The 22,847-nt window shown below is 49.0% G+C and overlaps 1 protein-coding gene across 1 annotated transcript in view; it reads left to right on the top strand.

Moving 5' to 3' along the window:
- Positions 1–13,681, top strand: part of PARD6G (par-6 family cell polarity regulator gamma) — a 97,017-nt gene extending 83,336 nt beyond the window's left edge. The window contains exon 3 of the mRNA XM_001145392.6: positions 10,342–13,681. Within this exon, the coding sequence (XP_001145392.1) occupies positions 10,342–11,177 (836 nt within the window). The 3' untranslated portion in view covers positions 11,178–13,681. The remainder of the gene's footprint in view (positions 1–10,341) is intronic.
- The last annotated feature ends 9,166 nt before the right edge of the window (positions 13,682–22,847 follow it).

Genomic DNA, 22,847 nt, shown 5'->3' with positions numbered 1-22,847 from the left:
TGCCCGTGTGTTATCCTGCAACACGTCCACACGTAACACTGCCCACGTTATCCTGCAACACGTCCACACGCAACACTGCCCATGTGTTATCCTGCACACAGGTCCACACGCAACACTGCCCACATTATCCTGCAACACGTCCACACGTAACACTGCCCATGTGTTATCCTGCACACACGTCCACACGCAACACTGCCCATGTGTTATCCTGCACACAGGTCTACACGCAACACTGCCCATGTGTTATCCTGCACACACGTCCACACGCAACACTGCCCACATTATCCTGCAACACGTCCACACGTAACACTGCCCATGTGTTATCCTGCACACACGTCCACACGCAACACTGCCCACGTTATCCTGCAACACGTCCAAATGCAACACTGCCCGTGTGTTGTCCTGCAACACGTCCACACGCAACACTGCCCACGTGTTATCCTGCAACACGTCCACACGCAACACTGCCCGTGTGTTATCCTGCAACACGTCCACACGCAACACTGCCCATGTGTTATCCTGCACACATGTCCACACGCAACACTGCCCACGTTATCCTGCAACACGTCCACACGCAACACTGCCCACGTGTTATCCTGCACACAGGTCCACACGCAACACTGCCCATGTGTTATCCTGCAACACGTCCACACGCAACACTGCCCGTGTGTTATCCTGCACACACATCCACACGCAACACTGCCCACGTTATCCTGCAACACATCCACACACAACACTGCCCGTGTGTTATCCTGCAACACGTCCACACGCAACACTGCCCATGTGTTATCCTGCACACACGTCCACATGCAACACTGCCCATGTGTTATCCTGCAACACGTCCACACGCAACACTGCCCATGTGTTATCCTGCAACACGTCCACACACAACACTGCCCGTGTGTTATCCTGCACACACGTCCACACGCAACACTGCCCGTTATCCTGCAACACGTCCACACGCAACACTGCCCGTGTGTTATCCTGCAACACGTCCACACGCAACACTGCCCGTGTGTTATCCTGCACACACGTCCACATGCAACACTGCCCATGTGTTATCCTGCAACACGTCCACACGCAACACTGCCCATGTGTTATCCTGCAACACGTCCACACGCAACACTGCCCGTGTGTTATCCTGCACACACGTCCACACGCAACACTGCCCGTTATCCTGCAACACGTCCACACACAACACTGCCCGCGTGTTATCCTGCACACACGTCCACACGCAACACTGCCCGTGTGTTATCCTGCACACACGTCCACACGCAACACTGCCCACGTGTTATCCTGCACACAGGTCCACACGCAACACTGCCCGTGTGTTATCCTGCAACGCGTCCACACACAACACTGCCCGTGTGTTATCCTGCAACGCGTCCACACGCAACACTGCCCGTGTGTTATCCTGCACACAGGTCTACACGCAACACTGCCCATGTGTTATCCTGCAACACGTCCACACGCAACACTGCCCGTGTGTTATCCTGCAACACGTCCACACGCAACACTGCCCGTGTGTTATCCTGCACACACGTCCACACGCAACACTGCCCACGTTATCCTGCAACACGTCCACACGCAACACTGCCCGTGTGTTATCCTGCAACACGTCCACACGCAACACTGCCCGTGTGTTATCCTGCACACACGTCCACACGCAACACTGCCCGTGTGTTATCCTGCAACACGTCCACACGCAACACTGCCCGTGTGTTATCCTGCAACACGTCCACACGCAACACTGCCCGTGTGTTATCCTGCAACACGTCCACACGCAACACTGCCCGTGTGTTATCCTGCACACACGTCCACACGCAACACTGCCCGTGTGTTATCCTGCAACACGTCCACACGCAACACTGCCCGTGTGTTATCCTGCAACACGTCCACACGCAACACTGCCCGTGTGTTATCCTGCAACACGTCCACACGCAACACTGCCCGTGTGTTATCCTGCACACAGGTCCACATGCAACACTGCCCGTGTGTTATCCTGCACACACGTCCACACGCAACACTGCCCGTGTGTTATCCTGCACACAGGTCCACACGCAACACTGCCCGTGTGTTATCCTGCACACACGTCCACACGCAACACTGCCCGTGTGTTATCCTGCAACACGTCCACACGCAACACTGCCCGTGTGTTATCCTGCACACAGGTCCACACGCAACACTGCCCGTGTGTTATCCTGCACACACGTCCACACGCAACACTGCCCGTGTGTTATCCTGCACACACGTCCACACGCAACACTGCCCGTGTGTTATCCTGCAACACGTCCACACGCAACACTGCCCGTGTGTTATCCTGCAACACGTCCACACGCAACACTGCCCGTGTGTTATCCTGCACACACGTCCACACGCAACACTGCCCGTGTTATCCTGCAACACGTCCACACGCAACACTGCCCGTGTGTTATCCTGCAACACGTCCACACGCAACACTGCCCGTGTGTTATCCTGCACACACGTCCACACGCAACACTGCCCGTGTGTTATCCTGCACACCGGTCCACACGCAACACTGCCCGTGTGTTATCCTGCACACACGTCCACACGCAACACTGCCCGTGTGTTATCCTGCACACACGTCCACACGCAACACTGCCCGTGTGTTATCCTGCACACACGTCCACACGCAACACTGCCCATGTGTTATCCTGCAACACGTCCACACGCAACACTGCCCGTGTGTTATCCTGCAACACGTCCACACGCAACACTGCCCGTGTGTTATCCTGCACACACGTCCACACGCAACACTGCCCATGTGTTATCCTGCAACACGTCCACACGCAACACTGCCCGTGTGTTATCCTGCAACACGTCCACACGCAACACTGCCCGTGTGTTATCCTGCACACAGGTCCACACGCAACACTGCCCGTGTGTTATCCTGCACACACGTCCACACGCAACACTGCCCGTGTGTTATCCTGCAACACGTCCACACGCAACACTGCCCGTGTGTTATCCTGCACACAGGTCCACACACAACACTGCCCGTGTGTTATCCTGCACACACGTCCACACGCAACACTGCCCGTGTGTTATCCTGCACACACGTCCACACGCAACACTGCCCGTGTGTTATCCTGCAACACGTCCACACGCAACACTGCCCGTGTGTTATCCTGCACACACGTCCACACGCAACACTGCCCATGTGTTATCCTGCACACAGGTCCACGCACAACACTGCCCGTGTGTTATCCTGCACACACATCCACACGCAACACTGCCCGTGTGTTATCCTGCACACACGTCCACATGCAACACTGCCCATGTGTTATCCTGCAACACGTCCACACGCAACACTGCCCACGTTATCCTGCACACACGTCCACACGCAACACTGCCCGTGTGTTATCCTGCAACACGTCCACACGCAACACTGCCCATGTGTTATCCTGCACACACGTCCACACGCAACACTGCCCACGTTATCCTGCAACACGTCCACACGCAACACTGCCCATATGTTATCCTGCAACACGTCCACACGCAACACTGCCCATGTGTTATCCTGCACACACGTCCACACGCAACACTGCCCATGTGTTATCCTGCACACACGTCCACACGCAACACTGCCCGTGTGTTATCCTGCACACACGTCCACACGCAACACTGCCCATATGTTATCCTGCAACACGTCCACACGCAACACTGCCCATGTGTTATCCTGCACACAGGTCTACACACAACACTGCCCATGTGTTATCCTGCACACAGGTCCACACGCAGCATGATGCTCTCAGGCAGGAACCACAACAGAAGACCCACAGCAGGGATGTGGCCTGTGAGGCCCAATGGGCGTCACTTGTAATTGTGAACTGTCACTGTTTTGATTGGCCATTGTCTTGCCCTGAAAAGTGGTAATTATTCCATACGGTGACACACGGAGCCCTGCACCTTTAGATGCGCTGAAACTCCCTTGGAGCACAGGGCCAAGGCCAGAGGGGTCAGCATGGGATGTTAGGGTCTGGCCAGCACGACTGAGATCAAAGGGGACTCTGGTTTGTTGGATCCTCAAGTGTTTGCAGTTGTGGGGCCCCAAAAGAGGTGGCTGTGGTTTGGAGAAGGGGCCCTGAAGGGACTTCTGTGAGAACAGCCCCCTTATGGTGGGGGGAGGACCAGACCTTCCTGGTCTGCAGGGAGGGCTATGTACTCCCCTGAAGTTCCCCGGGAAGGTGGACATGGGGAGGGAGGACCCTGTGGACTGTCTCGTGCTCTGAGGATGTAAGGAGTCAGGACAGGATGAAAGGGGCACGTACCTCCCCTGCTTGTCTGACGCTCTCTACAGAGGACATTTACCAGAAACTTGAAAATGCTGCTGTAAAAAAGCTGCCACGGAGCTGTTGTGTTTGGGGCAACTAGATCTGACCATGGAGGAGGCTGTAACTGATCGCTTTCAATGAACTTGACGCCTTTAAATTCTAAGGGAGGTGGAGACTTTCCACTGAGACAAGGCGTCCTGATGCCCCCATGACCGAGGGTCATACCAGCAGTGTCTGCCATGGCACACGTGCCCCAGACTGTGTCGCCTGCTTGGCAGAATGCAGTGGGGCTGCCGAGAGAGACACTTGCAGCCCTGCATCTGGGCCTTTGTTCTGCTTGGGGTGCGGCAGAGAGGAGGAACACACTCATGATTGGGGTGGTGTGCTGTGTTGGTGCCGACCTGACCATACGGTGACCATGAGCTGAGGCTGTGTGCCGCTGACATGCCTGCCTTCATCTCAGAAGGAAAAATACAAGGGAACAGTCACATTTTTTACAGGTCCAAATGGTGACAAAGTGGTAGCTGTGTTAGGAAATAAGCGGAAATGATAATTTTTTTTTTTTGAGATGGAGTTTTGCTCTTCTTGCCCAGGCTGGAGTGCAATGGCACGATCTCAGCTCACTGCAACCTCCGCTGTCTGGAAGCGATTCTGCTGCCTCAGTCTCCCTACTAGCTGGGATTACAGGCAGATGCCACAACACCCAGCTAATTTTTGTATTTTTAATAGAGACAGGGTTTCACCATGTTGGTCAGGCTGGTTTTGAACTCCTGACCTCAGGTGATCTACCCAGCTTGGCCTTCCAAAGTGCTGGGATTACAGGTGTGAGCCAGCGCACCCAGTGGAAATGATAAATTATGTTTTCTGGCAACTTCCTGGAGGTTATCAGTTCAACACCATGTTTTTTCAAAACAAACCTTTACTAAAATTTTAGAGGCAAAGACATATCCATTGCGGGAAGTCAGGGACCCTGAATGGAGGGACTGGCTGGAGCCACAGCAGAGGAACATAAATTGTGAAGATTTCATGGACATTTATCAGTTCCCAAATAATACTTTTATAATTTCTTATGCCTGTCTTTACTTTAATCTCTTAATCCTGTTATCTTCGTAAGCTGAGGATATACATCACCTCAGGACCACTGTGATAATTGTGTTAACTGTACAAATTGTAAAACATGTGTTTGAACAATATGAAATCAGTGCACCTTGAAAAAGAACAGAATAACAGTGATTTTTAGGGAACAAAGGAAGACAACCATAAGGTCTGTCTGCAGGGTCAGGCAAAAAGAGCCATATTTTTCTTCTTGCAGAGAGCCTATAAATGGACATGGAAGTAGGAGAGAGATCACTAAATTCTTTTCTTAGCAAGGAATATTAATATTAATACCCTGGGAAAGGAATGCATTCCTAGGGGAGGTCTATAAATGGCCACTCTGGGAATGTCTGTCTTATGTGATTGAGATAAGGACTGAGATACGCCCTGGTCTCCTGCAGAACCTTCAGGCTTACTAGGGTGGGGAAAAACTCTGCCCTGGTAAATTTGTGGTCAGACTGGTTCTCTGCTCTCGAACCCTGTTTTCTGTTGTTGAAGATGTTTATCAAGACAATATGTGCACTGCTGAACATAGACCCTTATCAGTGGTTCTGCTTTTGCCCTTTGCCTTGTGTTTGTTGGATGCTTATCAGTGGTTCCGCTTTTTCCTTTTGTCCTGTTCCCTCAGAAGCATGTGATCTTTGTTATACCCTTATTAGTACGTCTGCTTTTTGCCTTTTGAAGCATGTGATCTTTGTACCCACTCCCTGTTTTACACCCCCTCCCGTTTTGACACCTGTAATAAAAAACCTGCTGGTTTGAGGCTCAGGTGGGCATCACGGTCCTACCGATAGGTGATGTCATCCCTGGTGGCCCAGCTGTAAAATTCCTCTCTTTGTACTCTTTCTCTTTCTCAGCTGGCCGACATTTATGGAAAATAGAACCTACGTTGAAATATTGGGGGCAGGTTCCCCCATTACATATCTTCAAAAGGTTTAATTTGAGGTTGGCTAGGATTATATTTTACATTATTGTTAGGTGGGTAAACAAGGCTCCCCTCTGCTCAAGTCCTTGAAGGCCCAGGACCCCCCAGTTTCATCCTCTTACTATGGGCATGACATTCAGTTGTGATGTGAAGAGCAGTGTGGACCCAGTGGAAACACCCAACCATGAAAGTTAAAAGCTGGAGCCTTTTAGACACATGGAGAGCACATCACAGAGGCAACGCCCCTCACAGGTTGGAGGGTTTGGAGTGCAGGGGAGGGATTTGCAGTAGTTGGGACTTGGCCAGGAGGAGGGGCTGTTAGGATGGCCCCTAAGTGTTTTGAGGGAGGAGAGGCCCACTCAAGACTGTGGGGCCCATGGACAAAAGACAAAGGCCAGGTCCTCACTCCCTGCTTAGTCTCTCTAGCACCAGAGCCGGGGGCTGTTGGGCACCCATTCTAGCCTTGAGGAGGTGAGGGTCCAGGCTGTGTGTGTGGGGTGCAGCAGGTGGGGTAGTTATTGTCCACACGTGTTCCGTCCTTTTAGGCTGCCTCTTTCTGATCTTTGTACAGACAGAGCAGACTTTTGATGGGGCTTTTTGGTCTATGCCTGTTGGTGCATCCAGGTTGCTGGTGCCTTCAGCTCCAAGTCTGGGATGACAAGGCTAAAAGAAAACCCAAGGAGCTGCTGCCATGTTGCTTCTCCGGTCCTGAGGCCCCAGCTAGTGCGACTTCTCTCCTGCGTCATCTTATATTTGTTGTTTTGTATGTAACATCCAGGGTTTTTGTTGAACTTAGGAGGGATGGGAAGAACTACATGACTTCTGGGAAGCAGAGGTCCACACACTTGCTTTTATTGGTGCAGGGAACCCTGGTCTACCTAAGTGATTTATAAGCCCCTTACAAGGAGGGGCCCGGCCTGTTGTGCCCTTCTCTGTATCCTACAGTTCTGGGCTTGAGCCTCAATCCAGTCCACCGTGCACCACGGCCAGAGCACTTGCTGCCCTGTGGGGATGGCCGAGATGCTTCCGCCTGGCCCTTGTGACGCAGACAGGTTTGTGGTTTTGGTGGAAGGGAATGCACCATGCGGAACAGGGGTGGGGCTCCCGGGATGGGTGGCCGTGAACTGGGACTTGAAGACAAGCGGCTCTCAGAGGGAGGTGAAATTGAACCTGAAACTCTGTGAGTCAGTGGTAGAGAGAAAGAGGATGCTTGGAACAGTAGGTGTCACCTCTCCTGGGCCAAGCCTCACTGTACTCTACCCGTGTGTGGGACAGGCGGCCAGGCTGTTTCACACGTGGACGCACACCATTTCTTACTCCCCTACCCTCAGCATCTCAGGCCTCACCTGCCCTGCATAAAACTAGTTTCTTCTCCTGGGCCCTGCTGCTCGTGGCTCTGAGCACAGGGCCTGAGCATAGGGCCTGTCCTCAAGGAGGAGCATGTGGATGGCCACCTGCACCACAATGTTCTTGCAGGCATGAGTTTGCCAGAGGGGTTGCCTTCTTGAAAGTGCATAGATTTGTCATCCAAGGAGACCCCTTGGGAAGAGCCCATATCATGGAAAGCAGGCAGAGCACTGTGCCTTGGACACTGCCACACTTCCATCTGCGGCCCCATGGATCCACAGTCCCTCCCACTTAGAATGAGCAATCATGAGGCAGATGCCTTCAGTGAGGTTTAGCTTTTAGTCCAGGGAGAGCCCACTCTGTCCCAGGCCCTTGGTTAGTCCAAACCTGCGGCAGCAGCCAGACCAGATGGACTCTACAGGTAGTCTCTCCTCATCACAGGAAGAGGAGCTCTGTGCCACTCACCCTCCGGCGTCTTCTCTTGAACTTTGTGTTGTTGATCCCCACACCCCGGGCAGCATAACTGCCACCTCCCCAGATGCCCCCGCACTGTTCCTATCATATCCTGTGCACATCCAGTCTCACGGTGTTCTCCATGTAGCTGTATGTAAAATTCAGTCTGTATCTCTCCCACTCGCTTCATGGCTACTTCAGGGCAGGGACTTTATCCACTCACCTGTATCCCTGAAGTCACTGAGTAAGGATTTGCAGCGTCTGTGAGGTGCAGAGAGGCCGGATGCTGGCCAGGAACCAAGATCCCATTTCTATAAAACAAGCACAACCATAGCCACATGTACGTGTGAGTGTGCAAGAAAGGACTTGACAGACATGCACACCCAGCCCCGGTGGTCACAGCTGGGAAGAAGTATTACAAGTGTCATTTTATTTTTTTATTTTTGTGGGTACATATTAGGTATATATATTTATGGGTTACATGAGATTTTGATACAGGCATACAATGCATAATAATCACGTCAGGGTAAACAGGGTTTACAGGTATAGTTTTTAAAAGTCATCTTATTTCAAAAGTCCTTCCAGACCTTACTGTGTCAGTGGGTAATAAATTATGCTGATAACTGATGACAGATGGGTTCCGTCACTGAGCAGCATGTGTTGAGTGCTGGCCAGGATGCCAGCTCCCAGGAAGACAGTCCTCATGCTGGGGCATCCCAGCTCCAGGGTGCATTAACCCTGCTGCCTGGAGCATGTGCCAGAGCCTGTGCTAGGGCCTTCTCGTTGTCTAGGCAGCCATGGGCTCTGCTGGGTTGAGAGATGTGATGCCTGAGCATTGGCCTCCTCTCCAAGCTGCCTGAATGTTGCCTCCATGGTGGAAGTAATTTGTCTTCGAGTCCTTTCCAGAACTGTCAACCAGCATTCCCCATCATCTCCAAAGCAAGTCATAATGGGCCCTGCCTGCTCACTGAAATGCAGAAGCCAGACTGACCCCTGGAGCCTGAAGGTCTCTGCTCTGAGGAGCGCCTGTTTATGGCATTGCTTCTGCCTGGGCTCCCGGTCCTCCTGGCTTTCACTGGCAAAGCAAAGATGTGAGCCTCCCCAGCCCAAACAGCAGGCTGCTGTGGATGCCACCAACTCCACAGGACCAAGCCTCACAGAGCAAGCCCTTCCCTCTGCTCCCCGAGACGCCTGTCTTACAGAGTCTTGTGTGTCAAGAACAAGAGGTTTCATATAAAAATTAATGAAACAAGATTTTTTTTCTGACATGAGGAAAATGCATTATTCAGAGTTTCCAAATGCCACCAGTCTCTTCACTTAAAATTTTTACTTTAGACTAAGCTCCTTACGTTTCTGCTTGATTAATTCAGTGGACTTTCATTTTATTTTGCAGTAGCCCAACTTTAGGGTAAAGTTTACACACTGCCACAAATGTGTCATGCCACAGGCTGGCAGGTGTGACCAGGCGGATCCCACAGGGTCCCTGGGAGACCTGAGGAAGAGAGCTGCACAGCCCCCATGTGAGGCTGGGCATATTGGTAAGCCTTGAGGCTCCATGTGCCTACAAATAGCACTGACTCTGCGGGACCTCACAGAAGGGAAGCAGCCATCCTCTGATCCCACTCCTTCCTCTACTCATCTCCCCTCATCAGCTGCTAACCAAAAACGCAGGGAAATGCTCACACGCCCGACTGAGTGACACATTCAGGGGCCTTGAATGCTGGCTAGAAGACACTGTGGTGGGGCTTGCGCATAGAAAAGAAGAAAGCAGGAAAGGTCTCTCTTAGTTGTAATTAACCTTAGAAAAAAACGAGCCTCCGTCTTACAGTTGAGAGAAGGAAATATGGGAGAATGGGCAAAGCTTAAGAAGTCCCCAGTCCAGCCTGCTGCCTCCCAGAAGGCTGAGGCACTCGCCAGCCCTCCAAGCCCTAAACCCTCCACTGCCATTGATTCTCTCTGCTGCAGCTGCCTGCTAGCACCTTTTAATCTCTGAGTTCTTTTTGGTTTGGTGCCTGTGGAGCTGTAAGGAGAGCGCTAGAGAGTTAATTTTAGGGGACTGCACTTGAGCTTGCCTGATTTCAGCTCAGCCTGCAGGTCTGGAATGCTCCTGTGCACCCTGGGTGCTTCGGCGTCACGCAGATGGAACAGCAGTGCCAGGTGTATGACGGCCGAGGGCTCAGGCGGGGCTCGGTTGTGTGTCCCCTCTAACTGTCCCCTCTCCCGCAGAGGAGGCCGAGCGTGGCAGCCTCGGCGCGGGCTCGCTGTGCAGGCGGAGGCGGGCGCTGGGCGCGCTGCGTGATGAAGGACCCCGGCGGCGTGCACACCTGGACATCGGCCTCCCGCGCGACTTCCGCCCCGTATCGTCCATCATCGATGTGGACCTGGTCCCCGAGACGCACCGGCGAGTGCGGCTGCACCGGCACGGCTGCGAGAAGCCGCTGGGCTTCTACATCCGCGATGGCGCCAGCGTGCGCGTGACCCCGCACGGGCTGGAGAAGGTGCCCGGCATCTTCATCTCGCGCATGGTACCCGGGGGCCTGGCGGAGAGCACCGGGCTGCTGGCTGTGAATGACGAGGTCCTGGAGGTGAACGGCATTGAGGTGGCCGGGAAGACGCTGGACCAGGTCACGGACATGATGATCGCCAACAGCCACAACCTCATCGTCACCGTCAAGCCCGCCAACCAGCGCAACAACGTGGTGCGCGGCGGCCGCGCGTTGGGCAGCTCGGGACCGCCCTCGGACGGCACCGCGGGCTTCGTGGGTGCCCCCGCCCCGCGCGTCCTGCAGAACTTCCACCCCGACGAGGCGGAGAGCGATGAGGACAACGACGTCGTCATCGAGGGCACACTGGAGCCTGCACGTCCCCCCCAGACCCCGGGCGCGCCCGCAGGCAGCCTCTCCCGGGTCAATGGCGCGGGCCTGGCGCAGCGGCTGCAGCGGGACCTGGCCCTGGACGGCGGCCTCCAGCGGCTGCTTAGCTCCCTGCGGGCCGACCCACGTCACAGCCTGGCGCTGCCGCCAGGCGGCGTGGAGGAGCACGGGCCCGCGGTCACGCTCTAGACTCCCGAGAGGCCCCCAAATCCTAGCTCCAGTTCCCCGGTAAGGACAGGGACAGGACCTGCAGACTGCATCCGCTCATTTTTTGTTGTTTTTGTGACCACAAAAACAACCCTGCTCTTTGTTTCAACATCCGGATATAAAAACACAAGTATTGCCTATTTTTATAGAATTTCGCCACAGAACTTAAAATGAACGCCTGTAGACACACTCCATACCAGGCCTGAGTGCGGGTCTTGGCGCCTTTGCAAAGTAATAGAAAAGATCTGACCAAGTGCAAAAAAATGCTTTTTAAAATTTTTACAAATACTTTGTTTTTAAAGTGAAGCTTTAAAATTACTTTTTTAAAATAGTCAAATTCATGTTTTTAAGTTGGCCCATGCAACATGTCTCAGCATTCTTGCTGTGCTCTCTGCTGACTTGCAGGCGAGGCCGACTGTGCTGATGTACGTGACAAGAGGCTGGTTTTTAATAACGAATGCAGCCAGGTGCAGTGGCTCACGTCTGTAATCCCAGCACTTTGGGAGGCCTACGTGGGCTGATCACGAGGTCAGGAGGTCGAGACCAGCATGGCCAACATGGTGAAACCCCGTCTCTACTAAAAATATAAAAATTAGCCAGGTGTGGTGGCAGGCGCCTGTAATCCCAGCTACCTTGGGAGGCTGAGGCAGGAGAATCGCTTGAACCCAGGAGGCAGAGGTTGCAGTGAGCTGAGATCGCACCACTGCACTCCAGCCTGGGTGACAGAGCAAGACTCTGTCTCGGGAAAAAAAAAAAGAAAGAAAAGAAATACACCCAAACCTGTCCATGTACAACCATGGAGATGAATTCCAGATTTTCACACTGTTCATAGTCATAATTCGGTTGGGACAGGAGAGCTCCCACCAGCACACTTATGGCACCCGCAGCTGTGGAATTGTTCCGGGGCTTTTTTTTGTTTGTTTTGAGACATAGTGTCTTGTTCTGTCATCCAGGCTGGAGGGATCTCAGCTCACTGCAACCTCCGCCTCCTGGGTTCAAGCAATTCTCCTGCCTCAGCCTCCCAAGGAGCTGGGACAGGCACATGCCACCATACCCAGCTAATTTTTGTATTTTTAGTAGAGATGGGATTTCACCACGTTGGTCAGGCTGGTCTTGAACTCCTGACCTCAGGTGATACGTCCCCCCTCAGCCTCCAAAAATGCTAGGATTATAGATGTGAGCCACAGCACCGGACCAGGGGCTATTTTTGTGACCCACATAGGTGGCCCATTCAGCCTCAAGGGGAAATCCAGGGTAGGAAGCAGCAGCTCTGCTGGACTGGGCTCAGCAGTCCCATTTGGGATGTAAGCCTCTATTGCCTCTAAGATGACCCTTTTCCTGTGGGTTGACTGACTCTGAGGGCGATTTCGGAAATGTTTTCAGCAGAAATGAAGGATAAGCATCACACATGTCCAGCAATGGCTTTGAGAATGCAGTCATTTGCACGTGAGTTCTCATCTTTGTTTTCTGAAACAGACGTTTCTTTTAGTAAGTCACAATACATGCTAATTTTCATTTCTAGAATGGTCACTGGCAGTTCTCACTTTTAACTATAAGAAGTCATGTGGAACTTAGTGATTTTTAACAAATACTAAATTCATCCTCACTTTATGTTGATCTTCCAGCAACATTTATATATTTAGTAATTTTAAAAATTCCTATTTGATACAATTAAATTTTATATAATGTGTTTTGCTTGAATAAAATGTTACATTTATACTTTGAGAACTCTGACCAAATCTTTCATACAGATACAGGTAAAGAAATATTTTTCTAGGTTGTCGGAGCTGCGTACCTCCCGCTGCTTCTCCTTGTGGTCCAGCACCACCTGCTGGTCAGTGGCAGAACTGTCCTGACTTCGTGAACATGGAACTGCTAAGAGGGAAAACTGCATCTCAGCATTTTCATTTTTTCTGAATATTAAGTGAAAAGCAAGTTCTATTTGTAAGAAATAGCTTTTGCTGAGGAGTTGTGAATTCCTGCACCTGTGTTTGATGTTATTTGTATGCAATGGATTGCTGGCCCTTTGTTCCTAAGCAAGAGAAGACCAAAGATGCTTCCCCATGACCTCTCCGGTGAGGATCCGCAGCCCCCCGACTTGCTCTCTGATGAAGGGCATGTCGTTCAGTGCCCCAGCAGTCAGAAGCAGTTTTTGTGGAACTAAAACTAATAATGTTACCCTCACAAAGGAAATGTTCTTTTACTAAGTTATTGCTGATTCTTGAATGTCTGTTATATAACTGGGTCGGCTATCAAGAAGGAAGGTTAAATTTCTTATCACATTTTAAGTTGTTAAGCAAATGTGAGTTTTTTTTTAAGAAATGAGGCTTTCACTGAGATTTGTGTGCTATTCATAATTTTAGGAATTACTGCTTAGAACAGCTGCTTGAGTGTATTTTTCTACACAGGTCTGTACTTCTGCCACTTTCTCCTTTTAAAAAAACAAAACTATGCATATTATGTATTAAAGTTTTCTTGGTTTTATATATCAGAGAATAAAAACTTGACTTTTGAGTAAACAAAATGCATGAATATTTCATCTGTGTTCTAAGTGGAAGAGAATACCAGAGATAAAGTAATCCCTCAAAAAGAGAATGACAGCTTTATCAAGTGCCTATCATGTGCCATCTTTCACTGAATCTGCACACATTCTCTGAGGAACGTAGATGAGAAAATGGGCCCAAGCTCATCAGATAGACAGATGACAGTCCAGAACCCTCTCTCGAAGTCTTTTTGAAAAAGCTTTTCTGAATATTTATACAGCACACAGCCCTTCCTAAATATGCCCTGGTTGGCGCGGTTTTCATTAACACTGTCGTTCTGGCAGCCATCAAGATTCAAATTACAATTACAAATTCAGTTACTCAGCAAATGACAGATGTGATCACATTGAGCACCAGCATCCTGGAAGCAGCACAGGTACCCTACTAGGAGCTTCACAAGTACTCGCCACCTGCTGAGTCCCCACAGCAACTCTGGACTGTCGGCAGCTGGACAGTTGACCCCCACAGTCTGATGAGGCAGGAGTCAAGTGCCAACACTGGGTACACTCTCCAAAACTAATGTCCGGTTTCAGCAGGATGAGATACGAGGCTTAAGTGTGAGCAGAGGCCACATGTGCCCCTGGCTGCCAGCCGGGTGTGGCCTCAGGCTTGGGTTTCCCTGACCTGATAGTCTACATCATATGGCAAATTTATTCACAATTTGGTGAGGGTATTTAATATTTTATGGTTTCACATAAAATGATCACAGCGAGTGAGAGTTTTGTGGCAAGGTGCAAAAGTATCTAAAAAAATGCCATGATTGTTGTGAAATCTATATTAGCGAAAATCTAAATTTTCCAACAGAAGGACATGTAAGTTACCTGCACCTCTGTGGAATGTTTTTAAAGGATGCAAGTATGAACTAAGTGTGGTAGGGTCAACTTTTGATCCTTGCATTTTAAAAGTTGGCACTAGTATGAAGTTTTTTATGGCAGCACTAAAACTCACACGGTCTGAATAGTTTATTAAAATGGTGTAAGGCTGCACTAATGGCCAGTTCCCAAATGCACTAAGATACTTAATGTGTACCATTCCTACTGAAAGTATGAACCTACTTAGCTGATTTCCAGCTTGCCCATTTCTGGAAAGGTAAGCTGCTCAGCGTGAGCTCAAGGACCTCCTGTTTCAAACAAACTGGAGGGTGAACCCTCGTCCCCTCGAACAGCTTGTTTAAAGAGCACCTGCTGGTCAGGCACAGTGGTGCATACCTGTATTCCCAGCACTTTGGGAGGCCAAGGCGGGCAGATTGCCTGAAGTCAGGAGTTCGAGACCAGCCTGGCCAAGATGGCGAAACGCCGGCTCTACTAAAAATACAAAAAAATAGCCGGGCGTGGTGGCTTGCACCTGTAATCCCAGCTACTCTGGAGGCTGGGGCAGGTGAATCGCTTGAACCCGGGAGGCTGAAGTTGCAGTTAGCCAAGATCACACCACTGCACTCCAGCCTGGGCAGCAGAGCAAACTCCATCTCAAAAAAACAAAACAAATAAAAGAGTGCCTGGATTACCCCAGAGGCTCTGATTTAAGGAACTTGGGTGGAGTTTGAGAATTTTCATTTCTAACAAGTTCCCAGTAGATGCTGATGCTGCTGGTGCAGGAATCACATTTGAGAACCATTGGCTAATCCCCCAAGCTTACAGGACTTGCCTATAAACTTGGACTTGATGACCAAGACCCTATCCAACAAGCACATAGGATTTCCCTCTAGGATGTTATGTGCTGGTATCAATATTGTAATTTCACATCAGGTAACCTGCAGAAGTATTTCCTAAGTGCACAAATACTATTTTTTGAATTATCTCCCACCACCACCATTCTGGTGCCAGATCTATACACCTAGTCTTCTTAACGTTCTCCTTTATGCTTTGAACATCTCCTATTTATTCCTGAAGACACTCCAAATCAATATACAAATTCTTTTTTCCCTCTTACCTTTCCTCATTTATCTTGTGTTTTATTCTCCTTTATCCTCATGGGGAAAAAAAAAACAACTTGAGGGTATTGAGAATGTTTTCAATACTGAGCCATGTTCCCAAGGAGAGACATAACTCTATAACAGTAATAAAAAGCAAACATGATTCATCATTGATCTTGCAACCCAGAAAATGAGTGCCATTTTCCAAATTTGCTTTCCCAGGGAGCTTTGAAGATAAACACATTATTTCTTGACTTGAGTCCCCTTGCTCTCAAGACAAAGTGCCAGGCAAGAGCTCTTTTACAAGAATTGTACTTCCAGTAGACTGTCAGGTGAGCTATTAAGCAACATGGCCGTGATGACAGAAAAGTCTGTCTTACCACTTCAGAGCCAAATTACACACCCTATATGAAACCCATCTGAGGCCAGACTGCAGAGATCCAAACGTATAGATGAGAGGATCAGAGTATGGAACCTCCTTTCTCATAATAAGACTGCAGCATAAGAAGGGCACAGTGCCATGTGATGGGACTGCAGAATGCCAGATGTATGACAGGATCAGAATCCAAAATCGACTTCCACAAAGCCAGACCACAGGGAGCACCACACACGAATGAGGATAATATCCAAAATCAACTTCGAATTAATTAGACTCCAAAGACCAGCACACACTGATGAGAGAATCAGAGATGGAAAACCACCTCCACAGAACTGGGCCACAGAGATTACCAGTCATAAAAAGAGAACTGCACAGAACCAGACTGCAGAAGGCACCACATACATGGATGACAGGATCTGAGCCCCAAATCTACTTTCAGTAACTGGGCTGCAGATCCAGAACCAGGCCGCAGAGGGCACCACACAAACTAATAAGAGTACCTGAGTCCCAAATCTACTTCTGTGTAATGGGTGGTAACAGGCAACAGGCGAAACACTGAAACCCCGACTTCATGCCCTCTGCTTGCCACGACGGTTTTGCATTTGTTTCCCATGCCAGCATACGCTCTTTATTCAGAGGCTGTCATATTCTCTCTGATGTTCAGTTACTAACGATTACTAACGATCCTACTTAGTGTGGATGAGTAAACCAATGTTTGCTTGGAGTTTATGCTTCAGAAACAGGCAACAAACAAAAGATAACACATAATTCATTTATCAATAAATGACAAGAAAAACAGCGCCAGAAGGAGGATATTGTAAGTTTTTACCATTTACCATTACTTTTCAGATGAGAAAATGAAGGCACACTAATATTTCTAATATCACACAAATACTTTTCAGAGCCATAATTTGCACCTGTATGTTCTGGCTTAACTGTTTTTCTCACCCCATCTATCAGTTTGTAGAAATGCAGGCTGGGTGCAGTGGTTCATGCCTGTAATCTTATCACTTTGGGAGGCCAAGGTGGATCTCTTGAGCTCAGGGGTTCAAGACCAGCCTGGGCAACACAGATCTTGTCTCTACAAAAAAATGTTTTTATAATTAGCCAAGTACATTCTCTTTGCCTAAAATAAAAAAAGTAGTCCCAGCTACTCAGGTGGCTGAGGTGGGAAGATCGCTTGATCCTAGGAGGTCAAGGCTGCAGTGAGTTATGACTGCACCACTGCACTCCAGCCTGGGTGACAGAGTGAGACCCTGTCTCAAAAAAATAAATAAATAAAAATGCAATGTTTATCCACACAGTCTGGCTAAGGAAAGACACCATCTACCACCTTTGATTTATTCAGGAATGCACCTTCACTGTCTATTCTAGCCAGCAATAGGCAGACTCTGCCATCCAGTGTAAGTGACTTCATTCCTCGGTCAAACATTGGAATTAGGCCAGGCGCGGTGGCTTATGCCTGTAATCCCAGCACTTTGGGAGGCTGAGGCAGCTGGATCACCTGAGGTTGAGAGTTCGAGACCAGCCTGACCAACATGGAGAAACCCCATCTCTACTAAAAATACAAAACTAGCCGGGTGTGGTGGCACATGCCTGTAATCCCAGCACTTTGGGAGGCCAAGGCGGGCGGATCACAAGGTCTGGAGATCGAGACCATCCTGGCTAACACAGTGAAACCCTGTCTCTACTAAAAATACAAAAAAAATTAGCTGGGCATGGTGGTGTGCGCCTGTAGTCCCAGCTACTCGGGAGGCTGAGGCAGGAGAATGGCATGAACCTGGGAGGTGGAGCTTGCAGTGAGCTGAGATCGCACCACTGCACTCCAGCCTGGGCAACAGAGCGACACTCCGTCTCAAAAAAACAAACAAAAATTTGGAATTAAAAGTCTTCTTATATGTAAAGGGTCACTCAAGTTGCTGTTGAAAATATGGAAGGGAATATTCCCTGCTCAGCACCACTGACCCATAGAAAGACAATCAGTGAGAAACGGGAAATCCTTTCTCTGAGCATCCTGTTTCTTCACTTTCTTGGAATCATGATTTTTGTATTTGAAAGTATTTTGGACAAAGAATGTCTTAGGTGAATGCTACTACAATAGTAATCTAAGCAGAAATCTTACAGTCATCCTTACTAGTAACCATTTTTTTATTTGTATAAATCCGTGGGGTACTAGTTTTGGATACCCTATTCAGCATGCATACACTAACGATAGCTGATGATCTTTAAAAAAAAAAAAAGGTCCATGCATAATTGGATATATGCACACAACGTGTGCTGGTCAAGTGAGGGCTTTTAGGGTATCATCACCCAAATAATATACATTGTACTCCTTAAGTTCTCATCATCCACCCACCTCCTACCCTCTCACCCTTCCAAGTCTCCAATGTCTGTCATTCCACTCTCTACATCCATGTGCACACATTTTTTAGCTACCACTCATGAGTGAGAACACATGATCTTTGTCTTGGGATCTGACCTGTTTAAGATACCGACCTCCAATCTATGCATGTTGTCACTAAAGACATTTTTATTCTTTCTTAGGACTGGATAGTATTCCACTGTGTATATATATATCCCACATTTTCTTTATCCAGTCATCCCCTGATGGACACTCAGGCTAATTTCTCTATCTTTGCTATTGTGAATAGTACTGCAATAAACATAAGAGTGCATGTATCTTTTTGATATATTGATTTCTTTTCCTTTAGGTAGATACACAGTAGGAAGATTGCTGGATCAAATGGTAGTTCTATTTTTAGTTCTTTGAGAAATCTCCACAGTTTTCCATAGAGGTTGTACTAATTTACATTCCCACAGTGTATAAGAGTTCCCTTTTCTCTGCATCCTTGCCGACATCTGTTTTGGGACTTTTTAAATAACAGCCATTCTAACTAGGGTAGGATGAGATATCTTGTGGTTTAATTTGCATTTCTCTGATGATTAGTGATGTCGAGCATTTTCACATATACCTGTTGGCCATATGTATGTCTTCTTTGGAAAAATGTCTATTCATGTCCTTTGCCCACTTTTTAATAAGATTATCATGAAAATTATGCATGGACTTTTTTTTTTTTTTTTTTTAGCTCATCAGCTATTATTAGTGTTAGTGTATTTTATGTGTGGCCCAAGACAATTCTTCTTCCACTGTGGCCCAGAGAAGCCAAAAAAGTTGGACACTGTAGCATGAGTGTTTTGCACACTTAGAAACATGCATCACCTGCACCCTTTTGTCCAGACAATTTCTGGACAATTCGTACAAATGATGTGACTTACAATGAACCCCCGATTTTCTTCTGGGGTTCTGTAGCCTCCTGTGTGCCTATGGGACCAATCCCCCAAACCACACGCAGGACTCAGGCTCAGGCAAGCATCCTGGTGGACAGCACCTCACACATCATCACAGCTCACCGCTGGAGGAGTCAGCAACATCCCTCCTGACTGCCCTAGGAGAGGGTGCTCACAACTCACACAGGCTTCCTGCAGCCTTTGCCTTGTGCCTTTTCCCCTTACAGTGTCCCCTTAGGAAGACTGTAGCCATGAGCAGAATGACTTCTGAGGCCTGTGAGTTCTTTCTGAAACTCACTAAACCTGAGGGTGGTCTTGGAGATGATCTTTCTCTCTCTCTCACATACAAACATACATGTGCACACATGCATTTACATCTCTATTGATTCTTCCTTTCCCTGTTTGTAAGAAACCTGCTCCCATTATCCTTAATATACTCATGTGCTGATCAGTCCCCTGAATGTAACCACCAACCTCCCGTCACCACCACCACCCTCTTCCCCACACAGGTGCCCTCCCCCATCTCCAGGCCCGATGCCCCTTCACAGCTACCTCTCAGCCTCCCAGCCCCACTCACACTGACAGGGGCCATTCTCACCTTCCCCAGGGGACCCTTCCTCACCACCCTGCTTGGCTCCACAGCCAACTCCAAGCCCCACCAGTTCTTCCTCTGCCAGTTGGAGCCCTCTTCGCTCTGCCTCAGTTTAGGGCTGAGAGGGAAGGAAGAGGATGAGGAGAGGAGAAAGGACGGCTTCTGAAGCTTCTGCACCTGTACTGCTGCACTGTCTTACCACATTTATTTATTTACTAGAATTATTTCAAGAACCTTTAAACTTACCAGACTCTGATCCCAGGTCCTGAACTTAACCCTGAAGTCCAATTCTGTGCCCCTAAACTCTTCAATGCTCCTCAAACGAGCTGTGCCTCTCATATGTCTATGTCTCAAAGGTATTTTGTGCTGTTGCTTGGCCTGAAAGGGACTGCTCTGCACTTCCCCTACAGCTTCCCTTCACACTTGAGGTCGGCTGTGCTGCCTCCCTCTGTGAAGCCTTCTCTGCTCCTCCCGGAACATCTGCCTTCCCCCTTGCTCCTGTGTATTGATGAAGCACAGGATCATGGCTTTAGAGCTGGGAGCTCTTTGAGGGGTAACTCCATTTCATTCATGTTTTGTCCCCAGCATTGGGCAGGATCTGATGGACATATAGAAACTAAGCCACTGATGGTATCAGAACTAGTTTCAGGAAAGAAGAAGGAGAAATGATGGCTCACCATCCCATCTCTGCAGGCATAATGGCGGTCACTGGTCAGCCATGGGACCAAGGTAATCAAAGAACTCTATTAAAACTTGCTACGTGTGGTGTTAAGGCTTTTTTCTTCAACAATTATTAAATATGAGTCTACACACAGGAAAAATAATACTTGTTTGCTCTCTCCTGGCCCCTTGCCTGCCCCAAAGCAGTCTCCTCACCTCAGGGTGCTGGTGCAGGGCAGCATCACCTCAGTGAACCACTCCTGTGGAGTACACACCCCAACACTTTCTGCTTAGCAAATGCAAGTGGTAGAGAAGAAAAAGCAAACTTCAAGAACATTGTTATGAGGCCAGGGGGGAGGAGTTGTCCCTGTCCCACACACTTTTTGTTAATTCCTTGCCCTTATGTTTCAAAAGTAACAAAAACATTAACTGCCTAGAACTTTGCTGTTGCAGTGATCAACAACCAATCAGATGACCCACTTTTTTTGAACTTTGATACTTGCACAATCTAGCAGCACCTAATTTCAACAATGACAGCAACAACTTTATATACAATAAATTGGGTAAATAGGGTTAATCACTTTTTCCAACTGGTAGCACTGTTAAATGGGACACCACTTATATTTTTAGAGGACTAAATGCACATTCATTTTAGAAAATTTTTAAAATATAAAAACACAACAAAATCACTCCTAGTCTCACCACCCACATAAATACTTCATACTTGGGTCCTCCTGGCACCCCATTCACTCCAAATATTAATTAAAAGCAAATCAGTACTCACTTCTGGGTGTAAGCACTCTAGAAATATATTTTGGGCTCTTAGTTGACCTGTTTACCGAGATTTCTGGGCACAATCATTCTTTTGCACACACACACTGTCCTGTTTACCTATGATTTGAAAACGCCTTATGACCAGAATATGTGTAACAATAAATCATTTTGGAGGTCTGTGTTTGAATGGACCTTAAAAGATTGCATGGTTTGATACCGTCTGCTGACCACACCCAGGGAGCATTAATTTCTCACCATGAATGAGACTGGTTTACAGTTGAAAACAGAAATGACTAGAGTGTTCCAATGGGAGGGAGAGGGCAATAAGGTCTGAGTGACAAGCAAGCGTGGATATGAAATTTAATATCCAAAAGAAAAGCACAGAATAAAAAGTCCCAGGCACAAGGCAACAAGCCTTTCCAGGTAAGACGAGACCTGTGCTGATGGGACCTCAGAAGGGCTTAAAGAACGAGACTGACACTGCGCCTGGAGACAAACGGAGCTGGTGCAGCGGGAGCAGAAGTCTCAGCTCTCACCTGGCACCTCAGGAGAGGCACAGCAGCCATCACGGGGTCCCGGCAACCCTGAGCCAGGAGGGGCTGGCTCTTCTGTCCTCTGTCCTGGGGGCCCAGAGGCCTTGAGCTGGGGGAGGGAGAGGTTCGTGCTGCCATGGCTTGGATGGGCTTAGAGATGTAAACTTGGAGTGAGTCTGAAATAATGTACTTGTGAACGCAGGCATGGCTGAACCACTGGCGTCCTCTTACCCGAAATTCAGTCCCCACCCTTTCCGACCTCTTTCAGCAGCAGTTCCCCATTCCGGGGCCACCGCGCGATTCTGAAATCACTTCTGCAGCAGCTTTCAAACTGGATCTTGTCATTCATTTGGGCTTCAAGACTGCATCTACTTTGAAATGATCTCATTTTTTAACTCTCCTTGCCTTTCTTTAATTTTCTACCCTTCCCAGATTGAAGAACATTGCTGGAGAATGTGAAAGTCAAATACGAGTTGAATCACTGCCTGGTTTCTGTCACCTGTGGAAATCACAGCCACGTTTCACCCCCGGAGTGAGGGCAGCGCCAGCGCAGCTCAGCTTCTCCCATCTGGGATCGCTGGGGAGTTCTGTGGGGAGCACCGAGTCTCCTCAGGGGCATCCCCTTTCCTTTCTAGGAGAGTTGTTATCACCCGGTTAAACATTTTAGAGCATGTTCGTCTCCGTCCTGAGGTAGCAGATGCTAGGAACGGAGTCCGGATCCCCAGCCTAATCTGCCTCTCCCAGCAATGGCCTCGCGTCCTAAGAAAAGCCCTTTACCCTGACGCCACAAGTACTCACCCTGAGGAGACGCAGCCTGATGCAGTCCAGTACAGGACTCGGAACGATGCAAGGCAGGTGAGCCCCTCAACTGGAGCTCAGCCTCGGAGGGCTCATGGCTTTGCCCAGATTTCTTCCCCGCTGCCCGTGGGCGGCAGCTTCTAGTCCCGCTGAAGCACAGGAGCAACCACAGT

Source organism: Pan troglodytes, chromosome 17 (assembly GCF_028858775.2).
Source record: "Pan troglodytes isolate AG18354 chromosome 17, NHGRI_mPanTro3-v2.0_pri, whole genome shotgun sequence".
NCBI lineage: Eukaryota > Metazoa > Chordata > Mammalia > Primates > Hominidae > Pan > Pan troglodytes.
Note: the sequence above shows the minus strand (reverse complement) of the source record. Positions and strands in the feature narration are given on the sequence as shown.